The 15720-nt window shown below is 39.1% G+C and overlaps 1 protein-coding gene across 6 annotated transcripts in view; it reads left to right on the top strand.

Annotated features, from left to right (window-relative positions):
• The window catches only part of ctrip (E3 ubiquitin-protein ligase ctrip), a 92754-nt gene that overhangs the window by 60458 nt on the left and 16576 nt on the right, over nt 1-15720 (top strand). For 3 of the 6 annotated variants that reach the window (XM_074090249.1, XM_074090257.1, XM_074090293.1), the window contains 8 exons: nt 5097-5271; nt 6484-6705; nt 7945-8123; nt 8793-9047; nt 9997-10126; nt 10428-10545; nt 10938-11113; nt 12098-12269. In XM_074090249.1, coding sequence (XP_073946350.1) covers nt 5097-5271; nt 6484-6705; nt 7945-8123; nt 8793-9047; nt 9997-10126; nt 10428-10545; nt 10938-11113; nt 12098-12269 — 1427 coding nt within the window. The remainder of the gene's footprint in view (nt 1-5096; nt 5272-6483; nt 6706-7944; nt 8124-8792; nt 9048-9996; nt 10127-10427; nt 10546-10937; nt 11114-12097; nt 12270-15720) is intronic. The other 3 variants (XM_074090274.1, XM_074090264.1, XM_074090284.1) reach the window with 3 other exon arrangements.

Raw genomic sequence — 15720 nt, forward strand, 5'->3', positions numbered from 1 at the left:
CCAGCGAGTTCGCTAGCAGCTTGTAGACTAGCCCCTTTACGATTTGATTTGCTGACGACTTCATGTCATGACTTGGCTTGACTTGGCGATGGCCGTGCGTGTCGCATTGTGTACGATGTCCCATTACTAATGTAGTTTATAGTAATTTATATGACTGTTACATAATGAAGGGCATTAAAATACGAGTGTGGGTTTATGAAACGAGTCGACAGGCGAATTTCAAAATAACATCACTCGAGTGTTTTAATGCTTAACGCCTGATCGTAATTTGCGATTTTAAACGCATTATAGGGGCTTAATGGTATACGAGTGTAGATAATTAGGTTTTTTCTTCTAACTATGCTTTAATTTCATCATAACCGCACTAAATACCCAGCACAAAGCGGGACTTTTCTGCTCTAGAGCAGAAAATTTTTATGAACATGGATTGTGCATAAAGTCCACTGTCGTAACTCTTTTCATACTCGGCTGGGTTGGAAATGGATACATGTCTTTGTAGTTTACTGTAAAACGGTACATTTTTCATTTCGACATCAGACACCAATTAATAAAGTTACATATTAATGGTTACGAAAATGTCATTCGTTTAATGTAATAATTGATTGACACTTTTGGTGCCGTTTTATTCCGTTTGAGATAAGACTAAAAAAATTGAAAAAAAAGGAAAAACATGCAAAAATGGAAATGGAAGGAAATGGAAAACCATCGTGCACTACATCAGTGTTTACTTTTAATTGTTGCGTGGTGATTTGTGAACCTAACTAAAAAGTCACAAATAAGTAAAACAATCGCCACTTAATTATTTACTTTGCACAATCATGTAAAATAGAGTACCGAATAACAAATGATAATGTTGCTCTTAATCCAAACAGTCATTCGAGTTGTTGACGTACACGCGGTTCTATTACATAAATCTTATCATTTTCCTTGCTAGAAGTGACCTATTTTGATTTCTTGCGTTAAAATATTCATACAGTCTGTACAGTCAGCGTCGTAAGTACATGCTCATACAAAATTGATACGTGATTTAATTTAAGTACAAAAGTGATCAGCATCATTTGACGCTGACTATACTATGTGCTATAAATTATCATAATATCTGCGTCATTTTCTGTCATTGTAATTCATTGTATGCGTTTGCACAATTCATTGTTTTGATTTAAAGGACAAAGCAAAGCTAGATGGTGAATCGCTTCGTACTTGCATTATGCATGGTAGAATTGATTTTCAAATGCAATTGTTCTGCAATAGTCTATTTTTTCCTAACTAGAGTTTAATATTTTTTAAAGAATGTTGTCAGCTATAAGTTTAATTTTTAAAACGGTAATTCTAAATGCAATATATCCCTACCAAATGCCAAGTCAATCCGACCACTGGAAATTCGACAGATAGAATAAGATACGGATCACTTATTTATTTATTTACACGGTCATTGCAAGTTAACAAGCTACACACTTTATGTTCTCGAGCCTCGGATCGTTCATTAAAATGTCATTGGTCGCTTTCACGCTCTTACCGAATGTATATTAATTCATTTGACGAGTACAGTATTGGCGAATAATGTTTGCGAAATACATTTTCTGCATTCTAGAACCTTTTCACACGTTATTGAAAAAGGAAAGCGACTTGTTGCTAACAAATAACCTCTAGTGTTAGTTCGCTCGTGTATGCTCGGTCAATGGTCAAAATGTGTAGAAACGTTATCATTAACCCAGGTTTAAAAAATTATCAGATGCATATTTTCTGAGAATAAATGTAAGTCGTCACTATATGTCATCACATATATCTGTTTCACTTTTTTCTCTTCAATCATTTGACAGATGCCTCTCGATCACATCTCGGTCATCTCATTGTAACTAATTTGCTTTATAGCAAAACCTATATGAAGCCGAATTTACGAGTCATTTGTCAAGTCACGATTGGTCTCAAAAATAATCGTTTGCTGTCAAAACAGAGACCACGGGTTCAAATCTCAATCGACATAAACGTTACGAAAACATTTTTTATTTTATTTTCGGGTTTAATTTCTATTTTATGGCTTCTTATTAGTTTTAAGTTTGTTTTGCATTATTTTTTACGATTTTTTAATTTTTTTTGCCATATAATACAACAGAGACAAATTAGTACAGTAAATTCAACAAAATATAATAAGTATAGTAACATAACTTACGCTGCAAACTTGCCCCACGTAATCTACAGTCTGTTCAATATAAGAATGGACAGAAAGAAAATTGGCTCTTTTTACTTAATGCATTTAGAAATCATTTAATAAATTTTATTCTATGGGATATTAATTCGAAATGAAATAGTCAAATACACACTTATCACCATACAGTATATTTAAATCAACAGAAGTACAGAAGAAATTAATAATATATACAAAACGATGGGAAAACACAATTAAACTAAATAGGATTTAATTGCCAGTTTGAATCAAAATGTGATGACCTTGAGTCATATAAGAACAGTTAACTATTCACAACTAAAGCACTGCACCAAATTTGATGAAAATTGGAATGGAAAAAGCTTGAACTTCATAGCAGAAACTACGAGTAGAGTAGAATATTTTTAAACAGGGAATGAGAGCGGATGAGTCCACGAAACACAGTTATAAAATTATGAATAAATATAAATCGAATTCATAGTATGTAGCAAATTACGTATAAAAAAAAATTTTGTGAGTAAATTACGTATTAATCTAATCTACTTACAAAGTAAACGAAATTATGAGTTCATCTTATTACTTCTTTTATTCATCATCATCATTATTACGACTTCACAAAAAATGTTTAGAACCCTTTCTTCTGTGACCTTCTAGAGTCCAATGTTGTAGTAGTATTAGTTGTAGAGACTATAGTGCTACTGGGTTCCTTGGCGGCCAAAGCAATACATAATCGGGGAAATTTTCAAGTTGAAACATATTACGGTTTAAGAGATAGAGCCCTGTGACAGACAGACCGACAGCGTAGTCTTAGTAATGGGGTCCTGTTGGCATGCTGTGGGTACGGGACCCTAAAAATGAAATAATAAAAACTGATAAATAACGAAAATAGTTTTATTAAACTTAAAAACTTCACTACTGAATATTCACCACTGAACATCCCTCTAAAGCCCCAGCACAACCATCACATCAGAATCTCTTGTAACTTCTTTTGTACAGTCAGTGTGACAGTTTTACAGTAGGTATTAGCCTTATTTCATATGAGATGTTCAGAAAACTTTTACTCTTGCAGTGCAGACATGTTGGTTTCTGTTTAATGGCCGCGTAACCAATAAATGTTGTCTGTGTTGTAGGTATGCAGAATGATCAGTGTCCGTAATCATACCAAGTCGTTTTGAGGGAGAAAAATATTGTCGTCGTAGGAGTCGTATTGGTGTCCGAGACCAAACCAAAGAAGAGAAAAGTGTAGCTCGTCGTACATGCAGAGCGTACGGTGGTCTAGGTTCAGCAAATGTACTATTGGTTCACAACATGGTTGCCGGAATCCGGTATAAACACAGGCAGAGTTTTTTACTAGATTTAATTCGAATTTATTAATATAATATAATTTAATTAGATTTAAATCGAAACTCAATATTCGTTGCCTTGCAAAACAAGAATGACACTTTACCGGCACTGCCAAGCGAAGTGCTACATGTCAGATTGCGGTCCAAATCGTACTCCATAGTATCCCCCACGCGTAAATCGTGAATAATTTTAAATAATGCTATTCCACACAGCATAAAGTAAATAGTTTTATTAGGTTATGGCAATCAACGGTCTTCCACAATAGATCGGGTTTGGGGTCGCATCACCAAGGACCAGGGCCAGGGCATTTGGCGCTCGAATGAATATATAAACGCCATCTAGATATTTCGTTCTACAACGTAACTAAGGCTAGTAAACTCATAGAGGTACCTAAAGAGTTGAACATTATTGCCACCGTGCTTACATAGCGCAATGTCTCCACTGAAATTAGTTTTAATCACTTTTTAATAAATCTGACGAACTCAAGTTCGATTTTTCGTACTAAGCAACGAGGAACTATCTTTTGTATGGAGATTGCAGGTCTTTTACTATACTTTGTCTTTGGTAATACTTCTAGCTCCCATGGAAATCTTCGTTAATCCATTCTTAAGGTGTGTCTCGACTATATAAAATGTTATCGAACGAACGAGCGCGAAGCGCCTCCGTCTCAGCTTCAGCCAAATGGCTTTCGTATAACATAACGAGGTCCGGTCGATAACATAACTCACAGAGCCACTGGTATACTCGTAACTGTTCTATAACACGTCCACCCTTTCCAACGTTTGATGTAAGATATCGTCTTTACTAATGAAACATGCTTTACACGGTGTCTTTAAATTATTCCGGAATATTTAAGTATAGGGTATACATTTACTGAATACCCCTGTGAAGGATTTTCAGCTGAACTTTTTTTGTCATCCCCAAGTTCGGAAAGTTTAATTTTCATTGTGATTAGCCACACGTCGTGACCAAAGAACTTATGTACAACACTGAAGGTTGAATGCCGAACATTCGATTTAAATATTAACTGATTATTCTTAATATACCTCTTATAAAATGTGCGTGTAGTATTTTACTTTCCTCACAGCCGATATGAATCACCTTCACTTCACTTTGCTGGTAATAAATTATGAGTCAAATTTTCTTCGCATTCACTGATATCAGATATTTTTAAGCAAGAACAAAATTTTCCCACGAAAATTCGTACAACAAAACTAAACGTATGAATGGAATGGCGCTAAAACCCAGTACATCACTGCGCATGTGCGCGCTTGCGCTAAAGCGGGCGCTGCCACAGACAAGTGAAAATTGGAATCAAAACTTTTTGGATTTGCTCTGTATCGTAATGGTGAAAAAAATTGTATTATAACATTATTCCGTTAGAAGAAAAGTGTTATAATGTGTTTTTTATTTTATATTTCGGTATTGTGTTTAAAAAGTATGTAAATATAAACTAGTTTTGAGTTTGATAATTCGAATTTTACGATATGAGTGTAGATAAAAAATATGAATGAGTGGTGAAACAGGGAGTGCGAATCTAAATCTAAATTTGAGATTGTTTACGAATGTGTCCCCTGGTGTTCCACAGCAAGTTGAGCTGCTGCCGCGCTCGCCGCAGGAGTTGTACGAGATCACGTGCCTGATCGGCGAGCTGATGCCGCGGTTGCCGACGGACGGCATCTTCGCCGTGGACGCGCACCTCGACAGGCCCTGGTCCGCGCCCGCCGAGCGCGCCGCCCACTGGCAGTGGCGCGACGACAGAGGTACACACACAACCACATTACCTAGCATTAACTTTAGAATTCGTCAATAAATATATGCGGATGGAAGTTATATCAACTTTTAGGGAACTTCGAAAAACGTGCCTACACTTGTATTGCTTTCTGCCAGGTTTGCTCGTTTCCCCCTAACTTATAAAAAAATACCTTTTTTGTTTTAATCAACTCAAAAGCTTAGGGCACTTAGTCAGTGCAAAACAAAAACGTCATTTATTAAAAAAACCGGGTTGAACTTGTAAATTATTTGAGTTATAAAGTCAATAGGTATGTAATACGTATACGAACTACACGGAACCAATTCAAATTGTTGTGCGACTATTTTAGATACTTGTTGTTAGTAAATCATTACGAAAAAAAAACATGTCGTAATTATGCTGTCCTGTCCACTTAGTTGCTATTGTAAAGTTTAAATGCATTATACATTACTGTGGCGTGACGCACCGCAACCTGAGATAAAACTTGTTTTAACTAGTGTGCGATCCCCAATATCACCTAACTCACTTGATTTTCATTTAAACACCACTCAAATGCTTTGGCCTTGTCTGTAAACAGCTTCTGCCTTACCGTTGCGGTAATAATCGTGGAATGGTAATGAATTATCACGGGGTGGTGTCCGGGGAAGTTGTTCGGATGAAGGAAGAAGACAGGAATAGGGCAGATAATAATAAAAGGGCACCTGCGGACAAACAGACGCGGTCTTAAGTATCTAAAAGGTATGCTTTGACACTGCATCAACAATTATAAAAATACATAGTTAATCAACTTACGTTTCCGTGCCCAGTTCTTTATTTATATAAATCAATAGCAGTGAAGTCCAGTAGTATTATTATCTAATGATCTTATGAAACTTCACAAAATGCACTGTACAATTATAAAACCTTCCTTCGTATAGGAGTATACGAAGCTCGGACGGGCTTCGGATAGAGAATTATGAGCTTGTTATGGAGTTTTAAGAGATTTATAGGATCTAGGATAAAGAAAGGTAAGTGTTCAGCTCGGAGGCTCTGAATAGAATGGCTACTTGACGTAAATTGAACAGGTGTGGAATTTAGAAAAGGAAATTTGAATTTAACTGTTATTTTTTCGAATATGTGCTAAACCAGACAGTACAAAGAGTTAGGATGAAACGAGCTGTATGACACCTCGTTACAATACCCGGCCTGCCCTGTCATAACGCAGTATGTAACGCAATCTCAGGCTTATGGCGATCATACTCGTGGGCGGAATGCCGCGCGCTTGAAGCCGGTGCGACGGCCGGCGAAGAGGAGGTGTGCCTCACGACGCTGGGCCGCTCCTACACCGTGGACCTCACGGCCATGCAGCAACTCAACGACCACACGGGCACGGCGCGCCCCGTGCAGCGCGTCACGCCCGCGCCGCCCGCCGCCGACCACGCCAGCGCCGCCAGCGCCACGCCAGGTAAACTAGACATACACTGTGGAAAAATAAGTCGGGCCCAAGGAGGGAAACTACCTTAAATCCTTAAATTGCCTCATTTTACTTAAAGGAGACATTCCTTTGTTTTTAAAAATAAACAAAACTGCATTCAAAGATTTTCTAAAACTTGCTTGCCTCGCCCGGGACTCGAACCAACTAAAACTAAAAAAAACAAACGCTAGCTATTATATTATACTATTCGATAGGATTATTATTCAGGATAACATTTCTCTAACAAAAATTTCGTCTTACTCTCGTCTGCCATACATGATATCCATGAATATCTATTTAGTACAGAAATTCTTATATGAACATTACACTTACTGTTCATTTCGAACAATTTATCAGTTTAATAATTTAAGTATAACAAATTGATAATAAAATAAAATTAAATGTTAGATTTTACGATTATTTATATTCTTAAGACCAAATGTTTGTTAGAGACATTTTATCTTGATTAAAAATCCTATCGATTAGTATACTAAAATAGTGAGTGTTTGTTTTTTAATTTTAGTTGGGGCGAGTCCCGGGAGAGCCAAGCGGGTTTTAGAAAATCTTTGAATGCAGTCCTTTAAGTAAAATGAGACAACCTAAGAAATTAAGGCGGTTTCCCTCCAGGGCCCGACTTATTTTTCCACACTGTTTATTCCGAGAGTTGGTACATGTTTTGTCCGGCAAAGTCACCAGTTAATATCTGCCACAGCGGAGCGTGCAAAAATATATCACACGTACTACTGGCCCTAGAAATAGACTTGTATCGGATATTTATGCACGCTATGTTGTGTCAGATATTCGTTCTGGTGACTGTACGTATTTGAGGTAACGTATAAACTTGTGCAATGTTTTCTATACGATTTTTGACTAAGAAAACGCAGACCGGGCTGCGGGGCTGCTAGACCCTTGACTTACTATATAAACTTGGTATATAGTACGCCCCGTAGGAATGAGGTGGAGTTTTTAATATCTGTATTCAAATTCAGTTACCAATAAATCTGGTATTTCGTCAAATACATTTTAAAGGTTTTTGGTTTGAGATTGTCTAGCTAAGAAATAGACCCGACTAAATAATCTGATTAACGTCGAGAAATTGCCGAACAAGAGGCCAGACCGTCCGAATTCATTCTTTGCAGTCGAGTCGGTCGGTCCCGACCGACCAACCTTGAACCACTACACAGTACGATTAGCAATCCATTCCAACAGTAGTGTATTGTTTGGCTGCAGACCCGCGCATAGCGATGGTGCGCTGCAGCCCGTCGCTGGTGCGCGCTTTGCTGGCCGTGCTGCATGAGGTGTACTGGAGCTCGGCGGGCCCGGCCGTGCGCTCACAGGCGCTCAAGGCCATCCTGCGCTGCGTTTACTACGCTGATGCCGCGCTGCTGCGGCAGGTGCTCAAGATGCAGGTGAGGACACTTACGGGCTTACTCACCATACATTGATTAATTTTAGTTGACGGATAAATGTGATGCCCTTTCCGTCTATTCGAACAAAACTAACAGAGACGGCATCGCATTTATCCGTCAAATAAATTAATAATTGATGATGTAACGGGGGTTACTGCCAATGCCAACATATATTTTTTGTGGCCGGCCAGTACGGTTTGTGCTCGCAACAAGTTTACTTATATGTAGAATTGTAGGGACACAGTCGAGTACCCACAGAAACTAATATAAGAGTATGTAACTAATGTGAATTCTATAATTGTACAAAAAATGCAAATACAAATCGACAGATATTGAGTTACATGTGCAGAGCCGAACTTATCTCTTACTAGTCAACCTTTGAGTAGATAAGAATGTTCAGTTAAGGATGAGTTTAATAGTCAGAGATATTGAAAGATCCTTTCGGAAGTGACTTCGCTACTTTTTCGCACATTTTGATATAAATTATGCATACGAGTATGTGACGAATCAGTAGCCGAATGGTTACAGAACCTGACTACTAAACTTGAGATCGCCAGTCGGGGTAGACAAAAAACATTTGTTCTCGAATCTCGGATGTTCAGTGTCTATTTGATTATGGATATGGCGATTGTACGTGATGTTGTTAAATTAGCGTGTATGGTTGGTCAGGTGATATCGTCGCACATCGCGGGCATGATGGCGTCGACGGACCTGCGCATCGTGGTGGGCTCGTTGCAGCTGGCAGAGATCCTGATGCAGCGGCTGCCCGAGGAAATGGGCGCGCAGTTCCGCCGCGAGGGCGTGCTGCACCAGGTGGCGCTGCTGGCCGAACGCGCGCCCGCCGCCGCGCCCGCGCCCGCCGCCGCCCCCGCCGCCGCATCCGCGCCACCACAGCCTGCCTCCTCCCGACAGCCCAAGCTAAAGGTATTATACATTATTTATTAGTATTTGCGTACGGTGACTCCCCCCCTTGCACCCCATCAAATAAGACGTTTTTTAAAATGTAGTGCACATGACACTAAGTTTAAACTTATTTTTCATTTCAATATCATATATTTCTTCATTAGAACAAACTATTTTCCAGTTACATTAAAAGTTAATAGAAAACACTTCATTTGTTAGCTCCCACGGTGCTCCCATAATGAGGGCTATCGTTTTTTGTCTCACTAGATGGCGCACTGTTGCGTGAGGTTTTTAAGTATGGTTTTGAAAGTCTGTTATTACGGGCGTGGAAACAAAGTTTAGATTGAAATCATATTTAATACACCTTAAAACCGTACCATATAAATATCGAGCATGCCACAGTGTTGCATAGTCCCCGTTTTGTTCGAAAAAAAGGAAGGACAAAGGTTTCCGAAAGACAAAACTATCTCAAAACACAGACATTCATTGCCCCGGAACGCATATTTGCCATAATTAATTACAGATATTGCAAAATATTCACAAAATTATTCTAATTCTAAATAAACCCGCGTAGCTCACCCAAAAACTATGAGATTTGACATTTCGGAGACCTCACGCTACACTAGCGCCTCTAGCGGCGAATTCATTCGCGATAGCCCTCATTGAATAAGCAATATGTCGAAGTCAACTAATATAAAAACACGGTGTGTACAATCGCACCGAGAACCTACTTTTTGAACATTGCTAAAATAGTCTAGTTTCTAAGTCTGTTAAAACATACAAACGTTTTGAGACATTTTAGAATAACGTGTAATATAACGAAAGTTTCTCATTAAGTCAATGAGGTACAGTCCCAGTCCTATTTTTATAGACTTCAATGTGTACATAATCATGACTACTCGAGTCCGACTCGCAGTTAGCTGTACTTTTTTTAATAATTAGTGCATTGCATACTATGTCGTGTGTGCAGTCGGGCAGCTCGGCGAGCGCGCGCTCCAGCAGCGGCTCGTCGCCGCCGGCGTCCACCTCGGCCACCTCGCTGGACCACAACTTGTCGCTGGCGTTCTCCGCCTCCGGCTCCTTCATACCCACGTCGATGCGTAAGTTCACATGTACCTACCCTCATATTTATATGTTCATCACTGTATTTCCTATCGATATGTCATCTATTCTCAAAAGGAGCCTTCTAGGCTTGTATTTTGACATCATTTATCGGAATTTATGTGCGATATTTGATTTGAAATAAGATGAGGTCTTACGGTGAAGGGAAACGTTGTGAGCAAACCAGCATAAGGCTGTGTGTCCTGTTCCCAAAGCGCGCTTTTGAAAGGAGGCGTGTGCCTTGCCTAGCTGTTGGCATACATATAATTATGATGATGTCTTATTGTGCATTGTTCACAGCAGCACTGGGAAGCGAGGGCAGCGTGCCCGAGGCCGGGCCGGCCGCCGCCGCGCAGGCGCAAGCCCCAACCACCGCGCACAGGTCAGTTGTGTTGCCCTTCTCCACAATATTCGACAGGTGATTACTAGTTCAATATTTGTGTATTGCATCTCACAACCTTTTATAATATTAATGATAAATTGAGCTATCTGGCAGTTGCCAGGTTAAAGCTGAGTTTTTGCTATCTTAAGCACTTCCAAGTTCAGGTATGTTTTAGTGCCTCTTTCAAAACCATCTGCTTCGTTTTGTTAATTGAAACGAGTTCATTATGAATAAATAAATACTACAATTATTTTAGTTTTTAACCCACCCCCTCCACGCTTGAGCGCTCGTGATCGTATTTACCGTCTCTGACTACCCTCGTCGTATACAGTGTCAAGTGGTGAAAACAATTGTGAACACAATAAGGCCTCTAGGTATACTGCTTTAATATAGTGAAACGTGTGTGTTATTGGTGGTGTGTGGTTCAGGTCAGCGAGCCCGCTGCAGCTGGCGGAGATGCTGAAGCGCAAGCGCGCGGTGAAGCGGTCGGGCGGCGCGCCCTCGCGGCACGCGCGCCGCCGCGACGACGCCGCCGCGCACTCCTCGCAGGCCGCGCCGCCCCACCCCCACCCCCACGCGCACTCGCACGCCGCCTCCGCGCACAGTAAGTACTGCCCTTTACCGACACTACCCCTAGCTGCAGTATTCAACAATCTAAGGGACTGTTTCACCACCCATTGATCAATGGGTGGTGAAACAGCCCCTAAATGTGCGTTATGATATCAATCTGTTAGCTGTTGCTCGTAATGCGTCTGCGTTTCGTGGGAACTTTACACTTTCTCCGGTTAGTTAAGTATGGTATATGTCACTCGCTGATAATATGGCTTAATGCAGGTATAATTTTCTTTTCTCAAAAATGTCCGTAAAAGTTGACATTATTCTTTACATATCAGAAGGTGAAGTGCATAGATTGCAGGCGCGCTAGCTCGACAATAATGAATTAGCGCGCCTGCAATCAGTCACATTTTTTTTTAAAGTTAAAAAGGCCATGGAAATGTAGGCACAAGTCGTATACAGCCAAGTCTAATGGCCGGTATCAGATATTTTGTTGGAACTCCGGACTTTTTCTATTGGGTCTGAAATAGCTTGTGGTGTTTTCGGTGGAAAAATACACCTGAAGTTTATTTTTAATGAAAAAAGGCGGGAAAGCATAAGAAAAATATTGGAATAAAATTAAATTTTATAATATATTTTGAGAAAAAGTTTATTCTATTTCTGAATTATTCGCCATTTTTGAGAAAAGCTTTATATTAGTCTCGGCTGGAATAGCAATTGCTGGCTTCGTATTAGTTAAACGGACTCGCAAGTTCGTCCGTTTAATACTCATACTCAGCCAGCAATTGCCTACTTCCAGGCCACGACAATAATCTACTATTAACGGTTTAATACAATAATAATAAAAACTTTAATTTCGGGTATGATTTTTGTCGTGTGATTTCAGTAGTAAAGTTTAATAACAAAAATATACATTACATTGCAGATAGAAACACACCATCAGATATTATCTATTTATAAACGGAAACAAATTTTTTTTAACTGCATTTAAAAAAAATTACAAATTACAAAGGTGTAATTTTCGTCGTGACAGGTTCGAGCTCGACCGCGTCGTCGCGCGCGCCGCGCGTGCCGGGCGCGTCCAAGACGGCGTCGTTCCTGTCGTCGCTGAACCCGTCGCGCTGGGGCCGCGCGCCGCACGCGCACAAGGACGCCGGCCTGCTCGCCTCCCCGCACGCCTCCGCTAACCTTAGCGTGCAAAACAAGTATGTATTCTCACTCCGCACCCCCAAACCTCTGCTCAGCGAACGCAAACATTATTAGTATTGTATACTTATTATCAAGCGTACCGAATGCCTATTAGTGACGGATATTTTGTATAATACCAGCTGAGGCTATCGATTACAACGTGAAAATGTATGCCCTTACAAGTCTACCACGCTGCTTGTGACAATGTTTCGGATATATATGATAATGAGGAACGTGCTTTTAAGGCCCGGTAGAACAGATGCTCTGCTCTTATACATAGATCTGACGTTCGAAATTGAATATTGAGTTACTACAAAAACTTAAACAATGTTTAGTTATGTATTCCACTCACGCCAGTTAAAGAAACAAAAAGCTAATTTTTCACATTTTTAGAGCAAGTAAAGTCGAAACAATGTTTACTGAAGCTAGCAATATTAAATATCCTGGTGTGCATAAGTAAGGTGTACTTTTTACCCGACTGCCCGAAGGAGGGTTATTGCGAATGTAAAACGTATGGCGTTTCTGCGAATGTGATGCAGCGCAAGTAAATCTGTGTGTCTTTTTATTATTTTAAAAGCGTCAATGGTCTATTCAGAACTTAGATCATAATTAGCTGCTAGACTTAACATCGCCTGGCTAGATATTATTCCGCAAAGCGATTTTCTTCCTTTATGCTCTTGATCCTACTAATACATAATAATATTATAAATGCGAAAGTTTGTGTGTGCGTGCGTGCGTGCGTGCGTGCGTGCGTGCGTGCGTGCGTGCGTGCGTGCGTGCGTGCTTGCGTGTGTGTGTGTGTGTGTGTGTGTGTGTGTGTGTGTGTGTGTGTATGTTACTCCTTCACGCTAAAACGGCTGGACGGATTTGGATGAAATTTGTTATGTAGATAGCTCGACATCTAGAATTGTTATTCATAGGCTACTTTTTATCCCGGTATTCCCACGGGAAAGGGATATAATCTTGAAATTTCAACTGCTGGGCTTAGTCTTAAAATTTTGGATAGTTGTTCTTAATACAAACGCAGTGAAGACCACGATATACATTTTGGGAATTCCCAGGGGAATTTTATAAAATCCCGGAATTTAAATTGTACCAGATCGAACAGTTTACGCGTGCAAAGCCGCGGGTAACTCTAGTACTTTGATAGCTTATTGTGACCTTGTAGTCTTGGTTTCATATTATTTACTTTAGCACACATATATTGCACACTGTGATGACCTGATAAGTAACATAGATAGCGTAATTTATACAATCACGGGTTCTTTAATTTCCTGCATCGTGTGCTAAGTTGTAGATGTAAAATTTCCATTAAGTTCAGCAGCTGTGTGTAAAACTTTATTGCACTGCCTATAAAACTTATCTGTTTTTAACCTCTTTAACTTGTGTATCTGTGTGTCTGTCCATGGCACCGTAGCTCCTAAACGGGTGAACCGATTTGATTTGAATTGTTTTTTGGGATATTTAGATAATTATATAGAAACTTAAACGCAATTTCTGTGTACTATCTTTTTAGTGTGTTTTAACAGTATTATTGTTTTTCAAATTCCGCTATGCTGTTGCTGACAATAAACATATGAACGAAACAAACAAATACTTGAACAGATTATCGTAATAATATTCAATGATGATAACGCGTAAACGGCGCGTAAATGGCGCGTAGTGTGCGTGTTGCGGGAGCCGGCGAGTCGCGTGCTCCTGAGAAGAAGGGCTACGAAATAGTCCGAAACATGTCGAGCTAAGCTCGTTTTAAGACGTGAGCTATCCGTTACAATATCATTTAATATGAGTGAGTCTCACGGTAGTTTCATGTTCAAAAGATTATCGTAATATTATTAAAACTTAAACTTTTAAACAACGCGTACATCTTCAAAACGCAACTGAAGTTAAAACTTGAAAAGGAATTTGCTCTGGCATTTTTAAATCAATGTATCTACTGTTGTTATTTATTATTTTGCAATTTTGCAACAAGCTTGAGCGATTTTATGACATGTTAAATTACATATATAGTTGTCTCACCAAAGTACCAATAGTATGGTAAATGTGTTCAGACATGCTTTGTGTGCAACAAAAAGTGTTTTCTGCTTCTGCTAGCTCTATCGCGAATAAGCAGAAGTCGGACAGGGTGTGCTATCCTTTATGTCATTCATTTCAACGTTAAAGTTTTGTTATTTTTCATTATTAATTAAGCATTTTATGAGGGTTTTACGTAACGTACGATTAATAAACGGCTAAGCGGAGCGAAACGAAGCTGTGCGAAACTGACCAATCATGTTGCTTAGATTCATATTTGCTCATGTTCGTCTCAACAGCGACGCAGCCTGATTGATCGGTTTCACACCGGGACCGTCGCGTCTTAAGAGCGTTTATACCTGCTGAGCTGGCAACGTTGCATTTTTGTTAGTTTTTCTCGATTATTCCATAAAAATGTGATATGATAGAACTTTTCTTAATATATAAGCTAATGTGTCTACTGCAATAATTATTAAGAAGTAATTAATAATAATTATTAAGAATTATTGGAGTAGACACATTAACTTATATATTAAGAACAGTTCTATCAGACCACATTTTTAATTTTCATTAAATGTTTATGGAATAATCGAGAAAAACTAACACAAATGCAACGTTGCCAGCTCGGCAAGTATAAACGCTCTTAACTCACAGGTAGGTACTCGCGATACATAAAGAAGTGACAGATTTTGTTTGTCAATAAGGTCTCAGGTCCCCTCTGCTTCAATTAAAAGTCAATAGTAACAAAGTCACTTAATTACACAATAATAAATGTCAATTATTAATAATATCGTCACAATTTTGAAAAATCTCGTATCTCAATTCAATACATGAACAAAATCGACTTAAATAATTAATGTTCATTTTCATCACACTTGCTCGTCAATGATGTTATTCCATTCTTGTATACTAAAGGACAGTGGCTTCAATTGTTCCCGCGGGAGTTTTGGATTTACGTATATGTAGTTTTTTCTCCCAAGGGAATTATGACAGTTTAAAAAAGTTAGTAGGTACGGCGTTTCAGACTAAAGAGGTTTTAAGTCAGCCAACGTTTTATTTACATCTTTAAAACAGCTGTAACCCGATTTAACACCATAAAAAAATCCATGCTTCTTTGCTTCGTTATTTTTATATTTTAAATTTATATCAAGTTTTGGTTTTAGTATTTTTTTAACATTTTGAAATAATCTGGCCGCAAGACCATTCTAATTCTGAACTAAATACAGTTTTTAGCATTATCTATGTTAGATATCGATATAGAAAAAAGTGACGATCAGGGTGGCATATCGTTTGGCTGACGCTAATATTATTTAATACCGGAGTGAGAGATTGTACGATACGAACTTCGATTTTCGAATTTTGTGATAGCCCCCCCCTGTATTGACGGGTAGCCATTATTTTATTCAGTAGTTTTCTTAGCGTCATTCTTTTGCTGAGTTGTGAAGTGTTTGGACA

This window comes from Choristoneura fumiferana, chromosome Z (assembly GCF_025370935.1).
Source record: "Choristoneura fumiferana chromosome Z, NRCan_CFum_1, whole genome shotgun sequence".
Classification (NCBI taxonomy): domain Eukaryota; kingdom Metazoa; phylum Arthropoda; class Insecta; order Lepidoptera; family Tortricidae; genus Choristoneura; species Choristoneura fumiferana.